General features: G+C 37.3%; 1 protein-coding gene across 1 annotated transcript; it reads right to left on the bottom strand.

Annotated features, from left to right (window-relative positions):
* Positions 1–1917: 1917 nt before the first annotated feature.
* LOC118223689 (polypeptide N-acetylgalactosaminyltransferase 5) lies at positions 1918–14564 on the bottom strand. Its single transcript, XM_035410571.1, has 10 exons — positions 12817–14564; positions 12553–12719; positions 11230–11349; positions 10284–10419; positions 9209–9328; positions 6846–6963; positions 6410–6739; positions 5773–5853; positions 5041–5199; positions 1918–3367 (listed from the first exon to the last, which is right to left on the bottom strand). Exons 1-10 carry the CDS (start codon positions 14016–14018, stop codon positions 3227–3229), a joined length of 2574 nt encoding a protein of 857 aa, XP_035266462.1. The 5' UTR covers positions 14019–14564; the 3' UTR covers positions 1918–3226.
* Positions 14565–18530: the final 3966 nt, after the last annotated feature.

Below are 18530 nucleotides of genomic sequence, written 5' to 3'. Positions count from 1 at the left end.
GGTTGACTGAATTATGAAGAAAAACCCCTTTTCAACTATCAAACAGATCAAGAAAATTCTCCAGGATGTAGGCATAGATGTGTCAAATCCAATGTGCCAGAATATAGAGCCAAAACAACAATTGTGTCAACTGTGTAAATGCATATGAACTGCACTGTATGTCACTATATGCCACCAAATTTTAGGCCCACATTTTGGGAGTTTCTAAGAATACTGTGGATTTCATTTCATGTTTTAAAAGTGGAAAAAACTTTTAAAAAATTTATAAAAACAACGGCAATAACAAATAGTGTGCCTTGCCCATTGGTCCTTAGCCCTCTGATGCATTTTGCCTCCAGAACACCACTTTGCTTGTACGTAGGTTGTGACTCAAGGGGGAATTATCTCTAAATTCCAATGCAAGTGCAAGTTAAATACCACAAAGGCATATTGAAGAAAAGGTAGAAAGCAGACTACGCATTGTATTTATACCAGTCACATAAAAAAAAAGTTTGCGGATACATAAGAATAGTTGTGCCAAATAGGTACTTCAACATGTTTGCATGTTCCAGTTCTTGTTAACGAACAACTTTGCACATTAGCACTACCAAAGCACTATAAAAATAAATAAAGTTTTGCCCTAGTACTGGATTTAAGCCATAAATCAAAATTTGTTTTGGAGATGGTGGGGTGAGGGGCTTAATCCTAATAGCAGGAATTACATGGTTACAAATGGCTCAAAACATGGTCAATTCATGTATCATTTACAGTATCAGCTTTAGAATCCGTCCTCCATTATATTTATGTTTATATTTATTAAGGGATAAATATATTTATTAAGGAGGAAATCCTTCAACAGTCTATTCAATTCACTCCAGACGCAACATGTATCATGAATAAATATGACATGGTGCATTTCTTTCAGCAGAGATCAGAGGAAACCTGTTGATTTAACAAATATGTATGATATGTATACTATTTCTTCACAATGAACTGAGCAAAAGCTCATTCTGACTGTTTCAGTGCTGTCATACAATTTAAACCAATAACACTGCCACTATTGCCATGCATTATTTCTGTGATGAAAGAGAATATCTTGGGTCTATAGTTTTTCCATTCTGAATGGGATTTAGATCTGTCTTTCTTCACAAGAAAATATCAGACAAAGTCTTCTACTTTGTTACAGCTGTACTGAGTCTGAATTAGATCCTATGGACATAAGTCAAAACATTGAAATTACAGAGGGGAAATTGTAATATCAAAATTAGAAAGGGGTCATGTTTCACTGTAGCTAAATAATACAATGTGGGAATGTCAACAGTGTTTGACATAAAGGGCCAGGGCAAAATCTGACAATTTTCAGAAGACATCAAAGATAGCAGTTCATTCAAATGGACATGTACCTTATGGAAAGCAAAAATCAGAATATATGTATGTCTAAAAAGGACTCATGAGATCTGATTTACTTTAATTATATTATTGATTATTCACTTTAAGGATTTATAGCTATAAAATGAAATAGCTAATTTAAAAATAAAATTCCAGTAATATAAGCAACCATTTACGCAAGGGATTTGATTCTTGAAATTTCTCATAACTTCACTTTCAAATTTGACTCATTAACATTTCAGAGTTTTGAATTTTTCTCCTTCCCAAAGTTTTCATGCGTCACAGGTTCTACTGTGCATTTTCAAATATTTTCAAACATTGACAACAGCTCCCTCTAATGTTAGGTGTTCGTAATCTACATAAGAGTATGGCAAACCCATGGAGAAAAGCTTTACTCGTACATAAACTCACTCAATTTGTTAAAAGGTAATTTAAAAATGACCTGACTTTTATAACACGAAAACATTTTGCACTGTTTCACACAAAATATGTCTGTGTTTTTACTGATATATGGTTTGTCAAAACCTTTATACAAAAATACCATTTATGAAATGATGAACTAATGGACTTTATTTCATGAAGATTTCAAGGAGTACTTGTTCAACACAAACTTTCACAGTACTCACCACATAATGGATGAAACAAAATGCATAATTTAACAAACAGTGCATGCATGCTAATCAATGCATTACATGTATTACAACCTTCCAAATTTGGCACATGACTTCACAGGTATATTTTAAGAAAGTTGCACAACAAAGAAAAATAAAGAGCTTATTGTTGTAATGACAGCACTTTGACCCTTTTAAATCAGAAAAAAGTCACCAGGAGTGATAAACGTTAACTGTGAAAAAAGACAGTAAAATCCTCAGATGTCACAGCTCTGTAACCATTTTTATACAAATAAGATAAGAACATGCCAGTTCGGACCAGAAATACCTATGAGAAACTTAACCAGAACCTAACCATAATCCCCCTGCATACATAAGATAAAACAATATGTGCTGTCTAAAACCGTACCAACTGAGAAAAACAATGTTGTTTTCTTGTTAGAAGTGTGGGCCATCATACATTTGTAGAGTAAGAATTTCTCTTTGAACACAAGGTCACTTTTTTCCTTGACCTAACTAACCGTAAGTCATCCCCCCCACCCCCCTTTGCAGTGGAGAGAGGGGGAATCCTGCTTTAGTTGGTTCAGCATTATGAATGTGAACACTGGTCAGGATGAGCTAGGAGTGATACTCCAAATTGAGGAGAGGGAGTCTTTGTGAACCCCAAAATGGCTGGCACTGCTGTGTACCATCAATGGTGCACTAAATCAAGTCTGTGTTTGGCTGTGGAGAGCAATCTTTTGCAGTTTTTCATATGGATCAGTAATTGGGCAGTGCACACTTAGCTCCTGCCATTATGGGGTTCAATTTCTCTCATCACTGCTGGTCAGTAGCAGAACCTTTCAGTCTAATCCAGCACTCTGTTAATTAATCATTTAATCACATCTGCCCTTGTTACTCTGTATAAGCAAATAACCACAGCTAAAGTGTAACTGTAACTGCTGTATGTTGTTCTGTATCAAACTTACTGTGGTACACAATACTACACTATGCTACACAATGTAGCAGGTACTTTGAGTATAACCACCTCTTTGAGTTTATTATACCCTGTGTTTCAAGATACACAACAGAAAAATTTTACAGAAATATTTTAAATGGAAAAAATTGAAGTAATATTAAGACTGCCCCCCTGCCACAAGTATATCACATACAAATCACTGCCATGCATATTAACATTGAAACCAGCATTAATATAAACCGGGAGGCCGGGAGGACTGGGTGATGAGGTTCACGGCCTGTGACTGTGGTCACGGCGTGAAGTACTGTGTGAAGTGCCACTTCTGAAACCGGTTGCCTGGGTCACAGTCACTCAGGCGAATGCCCTCGCTATGGGTGGCAGCTTCCAAACACATGCGCTTCGGGATGTGCTGAAGGATGAGGTGCTCCATCTGCCCGAGGAAAAACAACCTGTTGTCATCATCACCACGGACATGCCAAGCTACCCAAATGTGTAACCTCAGGATTTCTATAAATGTTCGACATTCTGGGCAGTTAGAAAATAGTTTACCTAAACCGCAGGAATAACTAACTTCATATATGAAAATAAAACCTTGAAAAAGTGTTTGGTTGAAAATGTGGAGGGCGATGTGTCCCTGAAATGAACCCCTGGTGATCTACGCTTGCTACTTGAGGGCTTCAGCTGCAACAAAAACCCCCAAAATATGAATAGACCTGACCTTTTGTGTTCTTTCCACCAGATGGCAACAGAAAGCCGTCAGAATGGAAATTTGCAGTAGTTGCAGGTTAAAAATATCATCAGGCACTTAGATGAAGGCAAACCAAAAATAATTCTGCTTGATTGAATCGCAGTCCTGCTGGACAAAATCAGAGTGGCTTGAAAACACATAACTGCATTAACAAACCTTTTTATTTTTGGAATTTTCATTGCAGCCATTTAACAACAGTACAGTTGAAAATAAGCCATGCTGGCTAAACTGGCACATTTACAGAAATGTTTATTAATGTGCACTGTCCCTGTAAAAATAAACTGAATAAAGTAAAGTAAACACACCTGTGAATGGTCAGTGCAGCAAAGCTAGCAATGTCAAAATACAGACAGGATGTATGTAAAATAATTTTAGTTTGGTGTCAATAAAATCCATTTGTGTTAAATTTGTTGACACCTTCATATTTTTGCATGGGCACAGAATATCAGAAGTATTGGTGATTCAATGGAAGGGTGGTGCAGGCCAGAGCAGGGTTTTTTCAAAGATCTAAAACTAAAATCAAACCTAATAGAAATGGGTGTCCCATTTTTATAAACTAAAATTATAATAAAAATGGTGAGAAACTCTGAACTGAACTGAAACTAAACTGATGTGGAAAGGAATACTGTAAATAAAATAGAAATAAAAACTGATTTTTAAAATATTCGAACTAAAACCTGTTGGAAAGCTTCGGTTTCAAGCTAAAGCATTAGTTCTGAATTCAGGATCGTATCACATTGTCCCACTTGATGTGTAAATGGCTTTGTGCCACTCAGGTAGGGTAGGGAGATTGAGAATTCCAAAGATTCGTGAAAAAAAATATATATTAGGGTGTTAACTCGTGTTTTAAACCAATGAGAGCAACAGTCAATACTGCAGCTCTGGACACTTGAATCCTACAGCATTTTGATTGTACCAGTTACTTTATAAATATCACTCCTGAATTAAACAATGGTTTATTTATCATGAGATGTTTCAAGTCATGCAGGTCTGACAAACTAAGTGCCCAATATGTAAGTATCCGCATGTGTTATTTGCAGAGTTTACATGTAGTACGTTATTCCAGACAACGCTGTAGGGAAAAACAGGCAAGAAAGCGGAAAATTCTAATAACCACAGACTTAAAAGTCATTCAACAAGATTAAGTAATCTTACTTGGCCAGTGACAGTGTTTTCCAACATGCACTGCTTTTCATTCATGCCTTCATTTCAGGAAAAACGGCAGGTCAGTTGGATAGGATTTCGAGTATTCAAATGTTCTCTCAAACAGTCCGAAGATTGAACCGCCCGCACTCCCAGTGTGTCTGTATCTTGGGTTGCTCTACTTTGCATATAAACACAATGATGAGACTCACCAGAGCGGAGCTGGGGATGAGTGATTTATGAAGCCAGCGCAGGTGGGACTTGGTGTTGTCGCATGGCTCCAGGGTCACGCTCGCTCTCAAACTGTGCACTCCGATGCAGGACTGCTGCTGCTGGAGAAGCCTCATCCACGTGTGGTTGAAGAGCTGACTCTGGGGGCAGAAAAGGAGTCGGACAGGAAGTTACCCTAGGATTTTAAAGGCAACTATGAAAAGCTAACTGTCTGAGTGGGCTGCATATGCAGCTTTATTGTAAAGTCAATTTATTAGGTGCTTGCTTCATAAATTTGAACACGTTTCATGTGGTTCGTAATCAAAATTCTTACTATTTCCACAAGAATTGAAATTATTTCAGTTTTAAAATATATGCGTGAAAAAGTAACTGCATGAAAAAATATTGATTCCAAAGCTGGCCTTTTAAATGCTAGTGAGAGCAAGAAAACATGGTAGCACAATAAATACATTGACATTTAAAATGTATGCAACGTAATGCAATGTAATGACATATAAACCATTATGTGCACATTAATCCAATGGTTAATACATGAGGGGCAATTTAGAAATAATACGAGTGGCCATTTTAAATCAATAAAAAGGCACTCGCATAATATAAAAAGGAAAAATTATGTCAAAAGTAAAACTGTATATCTTAATGAAAATAGATTCAATTAAGCTTTGAAATATGCGATCAAACTTGTACACGGTGACTGGGTTGTTTTTTTTTACCTGCTTGCTAAGATCACAGGTGTCAAAAGAGATGATGCCTTTCTCCAGAGCCAGGCATTTTCGTGCTCCGAGATTGAAAATCTAGGAAAGTAGAGACAGTTTTGCATGAAACCTCTGCATCTCTCTGCATAAAATAGTGCCCTTGGCATAATGATGATACTGTTTTGAAAACAAAGCTGTTAGTTCATCCAAGAGAACAGTTAGAGGGAATGAGATAAGCTCCCTCTTTGTTCGGCACTAAGAAAACAACAGTCTGAAACTTTCACAAAGAAAAGATTCTTGCAAAAATAAACACAGAAAGCTGAGTAAGCAAGGGCTAACATTTTAAGATTATTTTAAGATACGTTTTTAAAACAAAACCCTTCCAGAAACAATTTTTTTTTTGTCACACACACACATCTGTGCACACTATAATTGAAATATCACGTTACTACTGCAAACTACACATAATTTTGGCTTGTATTATTACTGAAATTGCTGTTCAAAATTACATTTCTCCAAAACAATTCGCACAAATCTCAAAATGTAATATTGTTTCCTGTATTGAGTATATTGTGTTCCATATAGAAAACCTGCACTGAACTGACCAAGCAATTTAGATAACACACTTTTCACCAATGAACACCTATTCACCCACCAATCCCTGTGCTCGAACAAGGGGGGCATCCATTTCTGGGTACACATTTTCCAGGTACCATCTGAAGCTCTTGCATTTGAGCTTCTGTCTCAGCTGGATCTGGTCAGTGAGGTTGCCAATGTCAATGAGTTTCCTGTCCAGAAGGTGGTGGTAGCCATGACCATAAAACAGTTCCTTGTACTCGTCCAGCCAGACCTCAGCCACCCGGGCCAGGTTCCGCTCCACAGTCTTCTGTTTATTCTTGGGGAATTTGTAGGGGTTCTCTGAGCGAAAGATGTGGCCCACCCTGGAACAAGGGATTATCTCGATCTCTCCACCACACATCCAGATCTGCCATAGAAATCGGGTCAAATATTGGGTCACATGGAACAGCATTCAACAAACCATCGCTTGAGGTATTTAAAATTCAACAAAAATATATATATACGGTTTGTACCTTGAAAGACAGTTCCATGTTCTCTCCACCCCAAACGTCTAGGCCTGGGTCATAGGTCCCTAATTCATAGAAGTACTTTCTGTCAATAGAGAAAAGGCCTCCAGCCATGACTGGACACCTGAGGATCACAAAGACAGACAAAGTTCACTTTTGAAGATGCAAATATTTTGGCAAGATGTGTGGAACAGTCCATTGGGTGGGCACTTCTTGAGCCATATGCAAATCTGTGCATGGGTTTGATCCCCACCATGGTACCTTCTAACCTGTCACACCTTCTGTTACCCTCTCTGCTTTCTATATGTCTGAATAAAGCCAAAGAAAAACTTAAGGAGGGCACGCTGAAGTCAAATATTGCAGGGGAAATATCACCAGTAGGTTCATAGGTTCATGTCAACATCAGTAAGATTTCAGTGAGCCGTAGTCAATTTCTATCAGCCTGAGAAGGATTTGAAAACCATTTGACTTACTGACATGGGCATTATTAATTAGTTTTTTCTGTTTGCCAAAAGAAAGTTACTACATGAAAACACATGGGTGCCACCAACCAATATATTTCACACTTGATCCTCACTAGAATGTATCAAAATGTACGGTACACAATGCACTCTGGCAGAAGATATGAAGACACCTTTGTTCAACTTTCAGTTGTCAGGTGCCAATGGTGCATTGAGTCATTCAACAAATGTTGGAAATGCTTAACATGCCTGCTAAGCTGCTTGGAAAGGTCAGATGGCATACATTTTAAGAATAGCTGCATGTACACATAATCAAGACATAAATGCATTATTGACTGAAAAGACACGAGAGTGTGTAATATAAATACTAATAATAAAATTGGTTATTATTACTATTGTTGTTGCTGTTAATAATAATGATAATAATAATAATAATAATAATAAATACATTGAAAGTGGCCTTCAGCTCTACTGACATTACATAAAACATATATAATTTATAATTTTAAGAAATATAGAAATATAATTTCTATTAATAAAACTATTAGAAATGTACATAAAAGATGGCCGCACCATGACACTCAAATTATATTATGCTATAGGAATGTTAGCAGATGTTCTTATTGCAGAGTGACTCATACCCCTTTGTGCATTTTTACAATGTCCCTTTATACAGATGGATATATTTAGGTTAAGTACCTTGCTCAATGACATTGTTCTACCTGGGAATCGAACCTGCCCAGTTTCCTGATTAATACAATACCTGCCACTGGTATATTAACTTCACTTAATTTTTCACAGCTGAAAATAGGGGGACTCACCACAAAAACAGCTTTAAAATGGAAAAACTTAACAGCATGTGACTACCATGACATAAAAGCTGATTGTACTTTTGTCTCATATTCATATTTTGATCTCAAATCCAAATGTCTCAAATGTATAGCATCAATAACAAATGTCACAAATGTTACCATACTTTTGGAGGGCACTGCAACCCTGCCAAATAATAGTATAGTCTCTGTATAAATACGTTAAAGCCATGCAATCGAGTGAAGGTAGAGTTTATTAATAGGCATCTGACATATTATGGTAGGGTTTATTCAAGGACAGTGATTACCTGAAATAATGTTCTGTTGATCAATTGAATATTTGATCTTATGTTTTACATAATTATATGTATTCTACATTAAGAAATGCTTTTCTTTTATAAATATTTATTGATAAAACTGCTTATTGACCTTATAGGGAGAAGCCTTTTCCCACTAGTTTCTCAGAATAGAAATAAATGTAAGTGACCTTCGCTTTGCTTCACGCTCTACAACTGACGGAGAGTGATATGGTCCAGAAGGGTATATTCTTATTGGTTACACAAAATGACATTAGTGAAATTCAAAACTGCGGACAAAATTCAAGCAAAGAAACAGCTTGTACAGTTTATATTTTTCTTTTTCTGAAAAACATGTTGTGCATTTTCTGTTATTTTCTATTAACATGTATGTACTGTACAGCTACGTGAACAGGATGATACATTATTTTCCATTAGCATTTAACAGTAAAATGTACCCGGTTACAAAAATCTCTAATAAAAAGACTGAATGAACGTGACGTGTTGTCACGTAGTGTCAAAAAGAAACATGCACGCATTTTCAAGAGCAAACACAATTTTTATCCTCTGTATTTCTTCAACAGCCAGCAAATGCATATGTGCAAGCCGTATGAAGCTCTCACAGGGCTAGGAACATTTCCACAATGTGTTGGATCACGTTTTCACACACATAATTGATCAAAGTGCTTCCAAATGTCTGCTGCTGTAACAGGACCAGAACTGCGCACCCAGTTAATACATTAATATTTAACACCTGTATATTTATTAACACATGCATACAGCGATGCAGCATTAAGCCTCACCTGATTGGGTCAGAATCCTTCAGTTTATTCATTTTGATGACTTCCTCTGATAGAGTACTCCAACCGAAAACCAGGGGCCATTTGAATATGCCTCTTTGGAAATTGTCAACTAGCACATAGCTGTGGGTAAAAAAAATCAGAATACCAGAACACAAATTAATACTGTTCATCGGGACACTTACAAGCTGATAAAGAAACCAATTATTCGGATGTATTAACAGATGAATATTAACATTCCTCTGAATATTGCAAAAAGTTTTTGATATTAAAAATGAGATTGAATATCAAATGATGACCAGTAATGTACTGTAAATCCAAAGCTGTCACCTTTAAAGTCAACAAAGTGAACAAAGAAACATTTTTGTAAGCTTGCACATTTTATATTGTAAGGTTAGGTTAGGCTGTTTTTTTGCAAAGCCTAGTTTGCCAATTTCTTATGTTGGGGGGTTAAACTGGGGGGAAAAAATAACAAACAAAATCTGTAAAGCATGGTAATGTGCATCTGCTGCACACTAGCAATACCTTTCACAACTGTGAATGAGAATTGCACAAATCAGAGATTATCCTTTTTGCTTTAGAAGAATTTTAAATTTAGCAGTGACAAACTGCAGCAGGGGAGAGCCGGTGCTGCCAGACATTCTGTGTCGTCGATCCATAATCGGGAGATTCAATCTCAGCTGGCAGAAATACTGGGAGCTCCAGAAAATGCCAGTCTAACTTGGTCTCTGAGAACATTCTCTAATCTCAGGGGATTCACAATTTCTTTTTTCCATCTTAATACATAAAAATAATAATTGCACAATGTAAATGTTAAGCCAACTTTGTAAGCAAACAGGGAGCTGGTAACTAGTTAAATCTTCTTTGTGCTACACTGTCAGTGTGTGTAACATCGATGTCCTTGTCCATTGGCCCAACACTATGAAAGATTGGCAACTGTACTGAAAATTTTCATGAATCAAATTTTCCTCATTAGTTAAAAATACACACACACATACATATACACTCTAAGAAGACAACACCATTCTCTGCAATTCCTAACATCAATAGCATAATTACCATTCCACAGGGTAATTACCTCATGTCTTTGTCATTAATGACTTCAATAACAGGACAGGCTACTTTTCTCCTGTCCATATACACTCTCTCCAACAGAGGCTCCAGCCAGCCCACGTTGCACTCAATGTGCGAGTCAAGGAAAGTTAAAACTTCACCTGGGGAGAGAGCAAACATCTTTAGAAATAACAACCTGTAGAATTTCCTTTTATTACCCCACCTCCTCATCTTCCACCTCACTTATTTTTATAGCCAATCATAAAACAGCAGATGGCCATCTGAAAATACAAATATTTTATATTTTAAATAGCAAGTGCACAGTAAGCACAGCAAACTGAATTTGTTCACAAACATAGGCCACTAAATAAACACACCACAGTAACATAGAGCATGAGCACACATTAGCAGTCGTTCCACAGCAGTGCTTGTTTTTTCACTGCAGTGTTTTGGTCGGATCCTGTTAATCTCTCAAACCCATGCTTTTGGTCCTTCCAATCCCCTTGCTCCTCATTGGGCCAGATGGAGGGGAAAAGGGGCATGGTCACGGTCAAGGGCATGATCACATTAGGAGCAATCTTTGACTGTGAACATGATGTTAACATTGGAAAGGCATTGGCTGGGATGTGTGCATGTGAGTGTGAAGTACATTTATATAATTCTTAGTTTCTCTTGTGGTGCTAGTGTTGTTGGCCTTAAGGTTACTTCTTGAGCATTTCCTTATATAATAATGTTAACACTAACACAAAATTAAATTAAATACGTAAATAATAAAAAAATTATTATTATTATTATTTCCACATTATACCATTATACTGCAAGACATTTTCTTAATGTGGCTTCTTACATTTCAGTATTTTTTATTCTAGAAAATGTGGTCAGAGTCAGAGTCAAAGTGTGTGTGTGTTTGTGTGTGTGTGTGTGTGGTGGTGGGGGGGGGGGGGGGGGGGGGAATACAGGCGGTGCCCTACCGGTAGCTACAGCAGCTCCCGCCAATCTGGCTCGGATAAGACCTTGTCTCTCCTTCAGCCGGATGATCCGTACTTTGGGAAACTGTGACATGTACACGTCTAGATTATCCTTGAGGGAGTCTTTGAACAAGGAGGGGAGAGGGAAGGGAAGGAATTATCCTACTTAAACAAGAAACAAGTGTGGGGTGTCATATGATGTGTACACATTACCTCCCAACTGTACTTTTTAAAACTACCATAAAATCTCTATAACAGGGGGTCCCAAACTCGGTCCTGGGGCCCCCTGTGTATGCTGGTTTTCATTCTAGCCAGTTGCAATCCCAGAATTTTAACAAGCTGTTATTTTTTCTTAGTTAGGTACTTTTCACATTTAGAGGGATTATTTACCCACTTAAGCCACATCATAAATAGCTATGCATACCGTAAAAAATAAAGTTCCCATGTTCATATTGGGCTTATTGTGTTATATTGGAAACAATTGCTTAAAAACAGGTAAAATTTCAAATTAAAGACTGAGGTGGATCAATAGGCTCTTAATTGGTGAAAGTGTGGACACTTGGCCACTAAAACTAACCATCTGGAAGACAATGAAGAAAAACAAAGCAAATGATAATGAGTCAAACCTGCATTGTTAATAAGTTTAAGGGGAAAATTATAAAAGAAATTAAACGAGTTCAACAACCTAATTAGAAGCATATTAATTTACCCCTGTCTTTCATTTGATCGAAAAAAGTTATGAAATTGTTTCCAATGTAGCACAATAAGCACAATGTAGCTTAATGCCAAGTGGCAATTGTATTGTTGCTCTAGAATTTTTATTTCTTTCAATGCTATATCGTATTTATCTTGTGGAATTTTAAGTCTTTATTACTTTCTTGTTACTGATCATTATTGTTGCTTTGTTACAGTGGCTTGGTACATATGCCCCATTTGTCTTCTAGCAGTCTTACTCTGATTTTAAATGCAGTAATGTGAAGCAGTGGTTTTCAATGTAAAAAAAAAGATTTTCATGTAATCATTTGCAGTAGAGCACACTATGAATGTGGGACTTTTATTCTTTATGACATGCATAGCTATTTCCAATATAATACGGCTTGAGAGGGTAAGTAATCTTTCAAAACATGAAAAGCATAATTAAGACAAATTAACAGCTTGTTAAAATGATGGGATTGCTATCGTAATTGAATTAAAAATCAGCATACACAGGGGTACCCAGGACTGAGTTTGTAAACCACTGCTGTAAAGCACTTTAAGTTACATAAGGTGGTATTTAAATAAATAGTTTATTATTATTATTATTATTATTATTATTATTATTATTACCTTTGGAGCTGAAGTCGTCCACCAGAATGATTTCTTTGAGAAGGTGTGGTGGGGAGCGGTTGAGAACACTGTGGACAGATCTCAGCAGGGTGGACCACACCTCGTCCACAAAGCAGAAAATCACACTGGTCGTGGGCAAGTTGTCATGAACCAGATTCTCTGAGCACCTGAAAATGGTTCATAACGCAGGGTGGTTACTCAGCGCTGTCCACCCCTCTCCACTCAGCCTTACTGTGTACTTTAACCCCATGGTTTCAAACTCACGTTTGAGGCCTTGTATCTGGTATGGCCCGGTCCACTGGAATCTGCTCACTCAGGTAGACATTGAAGTGGCCCTCATTCCACCGACCACGCATCTCCTCTTGCTTGCCAATGGGCACGACAGCCGGCAGTCCAAACTGCCCAATGGCGCCGACGTCCCTAGGCTTTTCAGTCATATCCAGTGGCATCACTCTGTGTGTGCCCGATTTCCGCACCCTTGAGAGGTTTGTTTTGATCTCCACTCTCTGTGGGACCACTGTTGGTAGTGTTAGTAGCACTTGGTCTTTCATTTTGTCAGGGTCACTCTTGTTGTGCGCATTGTTCTGTTTGTTGACAAGGTTCACTATCTTATCCTTTTCCTTTAAGTGCTCTTTCTCAGGCTTAATTGACGTTGCCACCTGTGTTTTGTCTTTGGGAGGGCGGTGTTGTTTTTCATGCAGCACGTTATCACCGACTTTGTTCCGAGTCATGGCAGCCTTATTAGAAATGCTCTCATTGTTTTGCTTAAAATCCTTCAGGTTTTCATCATGGTTCTGCATTTTTTCTTCCTGCACGCCAGGTGGCGCTTTGGTCAAATTTGGTAGCTCGGCTGGAACTTTCCTTGGGGCATTTTGTAATAAACCACTTCTGTTTAAGGATGAAGTTTGTGCAGGCAAGTTCTGCTTAGGGTGATCTGTACCGTCATACACGTTCTTGAGAACTGCTGGAGTTCCACCGATGGGTGCTTTGGTGTTAATAGCTGCCGGCAAATTCGCTGGTTTAACGTCAATTTTGTTAAACTCTTTTCCATCATTCATCGCAAATACAGATTTTCCGTCGCCAATTTCATTAAGTTCACTTTCTTCATTTTTTATTTGTGAATACAATTTATTGTCTTTAATAGCTGGGCCCAGGTTTCGTTTTCTGTTGAGAGCATTCACCTTCTTGCCACCTTTATTTGAAAAGTTCAGCTCCGTTTCCAAGTCCCGATCAACTTTCTGAATTGAATGTTTAAATCCTATCCTATTGATTACATTTGTTCGTTTTGTGACCTGTTGTTTTTCCGCCTCCCTTTGCTTAACAATAATTTCTTTCAAGAGCTGGCTGTTAGCGTCATTAATTGAAATCTTTAGTGCTGCCATATCAAAAAGCAGCCATATGACAGACGCAATGAACACGAAACCAAGTACTCTACCACTACCTCGAAAATATTTCCTAACCTTCATCCTCTTTGTTTTAGCAGGCTTTGTTTTAAATAAAAATGTACCTGTTTAAATAAAAATTAACGAGCTGGGCATGTAAGCAGTTTGACCTCTATCGTTATAATATTCAACTGTGTAATAGTTATGCCTGCGTGGCATCTCATAAGAGGCAACTTCTGTTGGCAACTTATCATAAATCCGTCAGAAATCGGAACATATTTCACAGTGAAATTTATGCAAAATATACAAATGAAAACGTTCTAATTTTACTTTCGGAAATCGTAAAAGGGTTTCTTATTTGAATGTTTACCTCTTGTGAAAGCCCACGTTGTTCACTCCCCGAAATATTTACACTGCATGCCATTTGTTGCCAACACAGTTTCACTTAAAAGTTAGTTGGAAAGGTTATATTATACTTGCTCCCGAATGTTGCCATGTTAACTCCCCCGGTTTCCACTGTTTTTGAGTCAAAGAGCTACATTTCTTGTTGAGTGAGTTTGCAGTAAACAGTAAACCTGTGCACTTTGAGTAGATTCACTTCCTTACGGAGGTAGTGACTGTGTGTCCTGTTTGTTCACGAACATCAAGTAAGAACAAGACCTGCGCAGATAAACTGAGCCGTATATTATGGGGATACGATAAAGTGGTCATATGTGCGCCGAAGTGGTGACTATGCGCATACTTACCGCATTCATGTGTTATTACAGTCTAGTGGATTCGCTAGGCATTTGCTTTGAACTGATTCCCACGAATAGCAAGGCTGTCTCTGCAAGCATACGTCTTAAGTTACACGTCGACTATATGAATGGGCGCAGTGATTTCATGGCACACAGGAATTTTATTTAAAAATTTTTTTTTTAAATCAGTGTATAGAACTATGGTGCGCAGATTTAATTCATCTCTCTCCCTCTTGGATTGCGTAGCCATTGAGTTCAGCAAGCTATGTAAAATTCAATGAACCAGCGCAAAGATAATATAAAAAATAAAAACATTTATGTCTAAGGACTAAATATGAATTAATTCCACCAGGTTTTATTTTTGTTCAATTTCGTTACATGAAGACTGGGTAGTTGTAAAATTATATATATAAATGTAATAAATACTGAAGAATTGTGCAATTGCCTGGTGCATTTTTTTGTATCGTGTGGTCTGTGATGTATTTTATAGTGGCATAAAATAGTTGACAAGTTGTAAGTTTGTTTTGGTAGTCATTGAAAATGTGTTTTTGCAGAGTTGGGTACAGTACAGGGTTGTCATTGGGTGAAAGGGATACATCTTTTTCACATTTGTTCAATGGAAAATATATTGTCAAGTCTGAGTAGTTGAGTAGTTAATATAATTTTTAAAGAGTTTTTGTGGAAGCTGAGATTTTTTTTTAGAATTTCTTCTAGAGCAGGGGGTGTAACCTGTATTGTATTGTAATGACTTTTGATGTGATAATGGATTAAAGTTGGTGATATTGAAGAAATGATTTGTTTCCAATATTGTACTTTCAGACCAGGTCCAACAAATGTCATAACTCCATTGTTTTGGATAAGTTGTGTAATGCCATTTTGTTTACAAGCTGTGAAGTTTAGTGGCTTTCTGTTATATACAAAGTGAGGGGTATGGGGTATGTTTACATGGTGCAATTATTGAGTTGGTGACATTTTGTGGGCTTTTCCCTAAGCTGTAAGAGCCATTGCTGTGGTGACGCTTTTGAAACAGTTATTGTGCTTCCTGGCAGGGTTAATAAATGGGAGGCCTGAGAGTTTGATTTCTTTGCATTGTGATAGCTCAATTTTGTATCCATGAGGTACACTGTTTAGTGGGTTGGATCCAAATGGTATGAATGGTGAATGTTAGCTGGTTCACTTTAAAATAGGCCTCCTTCAGATTTATGCTTCTGCAGGGTGGTCAGTCATGAGTTTATGGAGTTGCACTAGGTGGGGGTGGCTGAGTTAAGATCATTTCAGTTACAGTAAGATTGTCATTTTGATATTTGCTATTCTGCCTATAAGCAATAATGGTAGATTCATCCATCTGTGCAGGCCAGGTTCAGTTTTGTGGAAATATTAATACCAAGTGCTGGTGGATAAGGGGAAAGGGGGTATTTGGGCTGCCAAATTACAACTCTAAAATATTGGATTTAGACAAATTGATGGAATAATTGGCTATTTTGTAAAATGTGTTTATTTTATTTGAAATGTGTTTCATGATTTCTTGAAGGGATATTTGTGGATTCTCTAAATAAAGAAGTAGGTCATCTGCATATAAGTGTGTGTTGAAAATTTGCAGTTGCAGCTCAACAAAAATGGCAAATAGTGATGGAGAGGGGGCAACCTTGCCTGGTCCCCCTCTGTAGTGTGAAGCGTGGTCATATTAACTTGTTAGTTGTGACTGTGGCCATATGTGAGTTGTATAGTACCCATAACTTTAACCAATGATTTTTCTGTGTTAAGTGAGACTATGATTTCTTCATTTTTTCATGAGATGCCTGAACAGCCTGTGTGTATTATTATATGAGTGCCGTCCTTTGATTAATCTGATTGTCAGGGTGAATTAGGAGTCGTTCAGTTCTGTTACATAGAGCTTTACTGATAACTTTTAAGTCTGTGTTGATTAAAGATATTGGGAGGTCGAAGGGCATGTGGGGTCTTTGTTGGGTTTTGATAATACTGGGATGATTGGGGTCTTCATGTGGCATTGCATTTTGGAGTTATGTTTAATTTCTTGTGTCATCCTGATAAAAAGAGGTGAAATGATTGGCCAAAAATGTTTGAAGAATTCAGCAGGAAAACCATCTGGGCCTGGGGCTTTATTTAAGTACTATATGAAATCTATGTGGTGTTAATGGTCTGTTTATCGAGTCAACTTGATTGTGTGTTAGTTTTGGGAGGTCTAAGCTATCCAGAAAAGAGTTTATGTCCTTTGAGTCAGGTTCATTGTCTGATGAGTGTAGGCTATTGTAAAAAGTGGATTACATCGCTTATGGTGAAGGTTTGGTCTTCCCTGCTGAATTCCTCATGACAGAAATGGTTGTTTTTCTGTTGTAGTTGGTTTGCAAGATATTTTCCTGATTTATTACTGTATTCAAAGTGTGTATGTTTTTGAATTAAAAATTGTGTTTTTATTCATTATGTCATTCAGTTGGAATTTATATTTTCCTACTTCATTGAAATAGATTTTTGTGGGGCTTCTTGGACACGTGCTACCTAATTCTTAAACTTTTTGTTCTAGGTTATTTTCATTTTCAATTATTTTTCCACTTAGTACTGCTTTTGCTGTTTCCCACAGTAGCACCTGTCAACAGCACAAGTATCAGTATCTACAGACTGGAGTACGAAAGCAAAAGGGGTACATCTAAAGCATGTTTCAACTGGTTGATAATTCAGTCAGTTGCACATATGCTATCCAATCCAAAGCACCCTCCAGAGAAGGAGGCGTCTGAAAAAAGCATTTGTTCTGTGCATATCGAATACATGTCTCAGAACCTGTGCGGTTGCAGAGAACTGCTAGATTAATATCAAACAAATACCACATAGACAAACAGACCTTCAGAAACCAATAATTTTAGTTCATTGAAGGTTGTGATCAAAGTGGACGGAATAAGTGGATTACTCATGTGAGTGAAAGGTAGCAGTCCCAGTACGGCATACAGGTCCATTTGGGCCCACTTCAAGCACTGGTTCTATACCTTGTGATGCGAGTGCTGTATGGGGCGTTCTATAATAAATGTATAATTGTTGTATCATAAATTAACCCTCCTATTCATGTTTTAATATAGATATAAAATAACACTAATAACCATTCACTGAAACAATTGATCTCAATTTGCAAATTAGGCAAATTACTGTTGTTGTAAAGCCTGGGAAAGGCTTCCAATTATGATTGCACAACAATCAGCCTAATTATCTTTTGTTGAGTGACTGTACATGGGGATTTGCTTTAATTATTTCTTTTGTCTCTTAACCCATTCACATTAAGGCAGGGTTAAGGTCCCATTTGATAATACTTAAGTTTAAAACATCAATATTTATTTTCTTTGGCTTGATGATACTGATAAAATCAAATTGATGTTTGAAACTTAAGTATTATCAAATGTGATTTATTGCCCCAAATGAAGTGTGCATTGTACCATGCTCCTATTGCTTACACCTGTGTCTACTATGCGTAACCTATTAGGAGATCTTTAAAAAAACTGAAAAAGGTATGTATAGGATGGGCCCTCTATTCATGGCAGGGCATAAAAATAAATTGGTTCATCATTATGAAAACCCAGGTTCTCATGACTCAATCCTTTCAAATCAGGACTTCATTAATTTCAACAGGTTTAATAACCCAGGTGATTTCATTCTAAATCTACAGTATGAATATACTAGTTTAATAACTTACCGAAATAATTTTCAGTATGTATCACACGCTATTCCACAAACCTGGTCTTATTCATTTGTATTTACATACAGTACCTCAGCACACTCGTGTAGCTACACCATTTATTACATGTGTTGTCTGAGCCCACTAGCCATCATATAATGACACTGTTAAGGGCTGGCT

This window comes from Anguilla anguilla, chromosome 3, assembly GCF_013347855.1.
Source record: "Anguilla anguilla isolate fAngAng1 chromosome 3, fAngAng1.pri, whole genome shotgun sequence".
In the NCBI taxonomy this organism is placed as follows: domain Eukaryota; kingdom Metazoa; phylum Chordata; class Actinopteri; order Anguilliformes; family Anguillidae; genus Anguilla; species Anguilla anguilla.
Note: the sequence above shows the minus strand (reverse complement) of the source record. Positions and strands in the feature narration are given on the sequence as shown.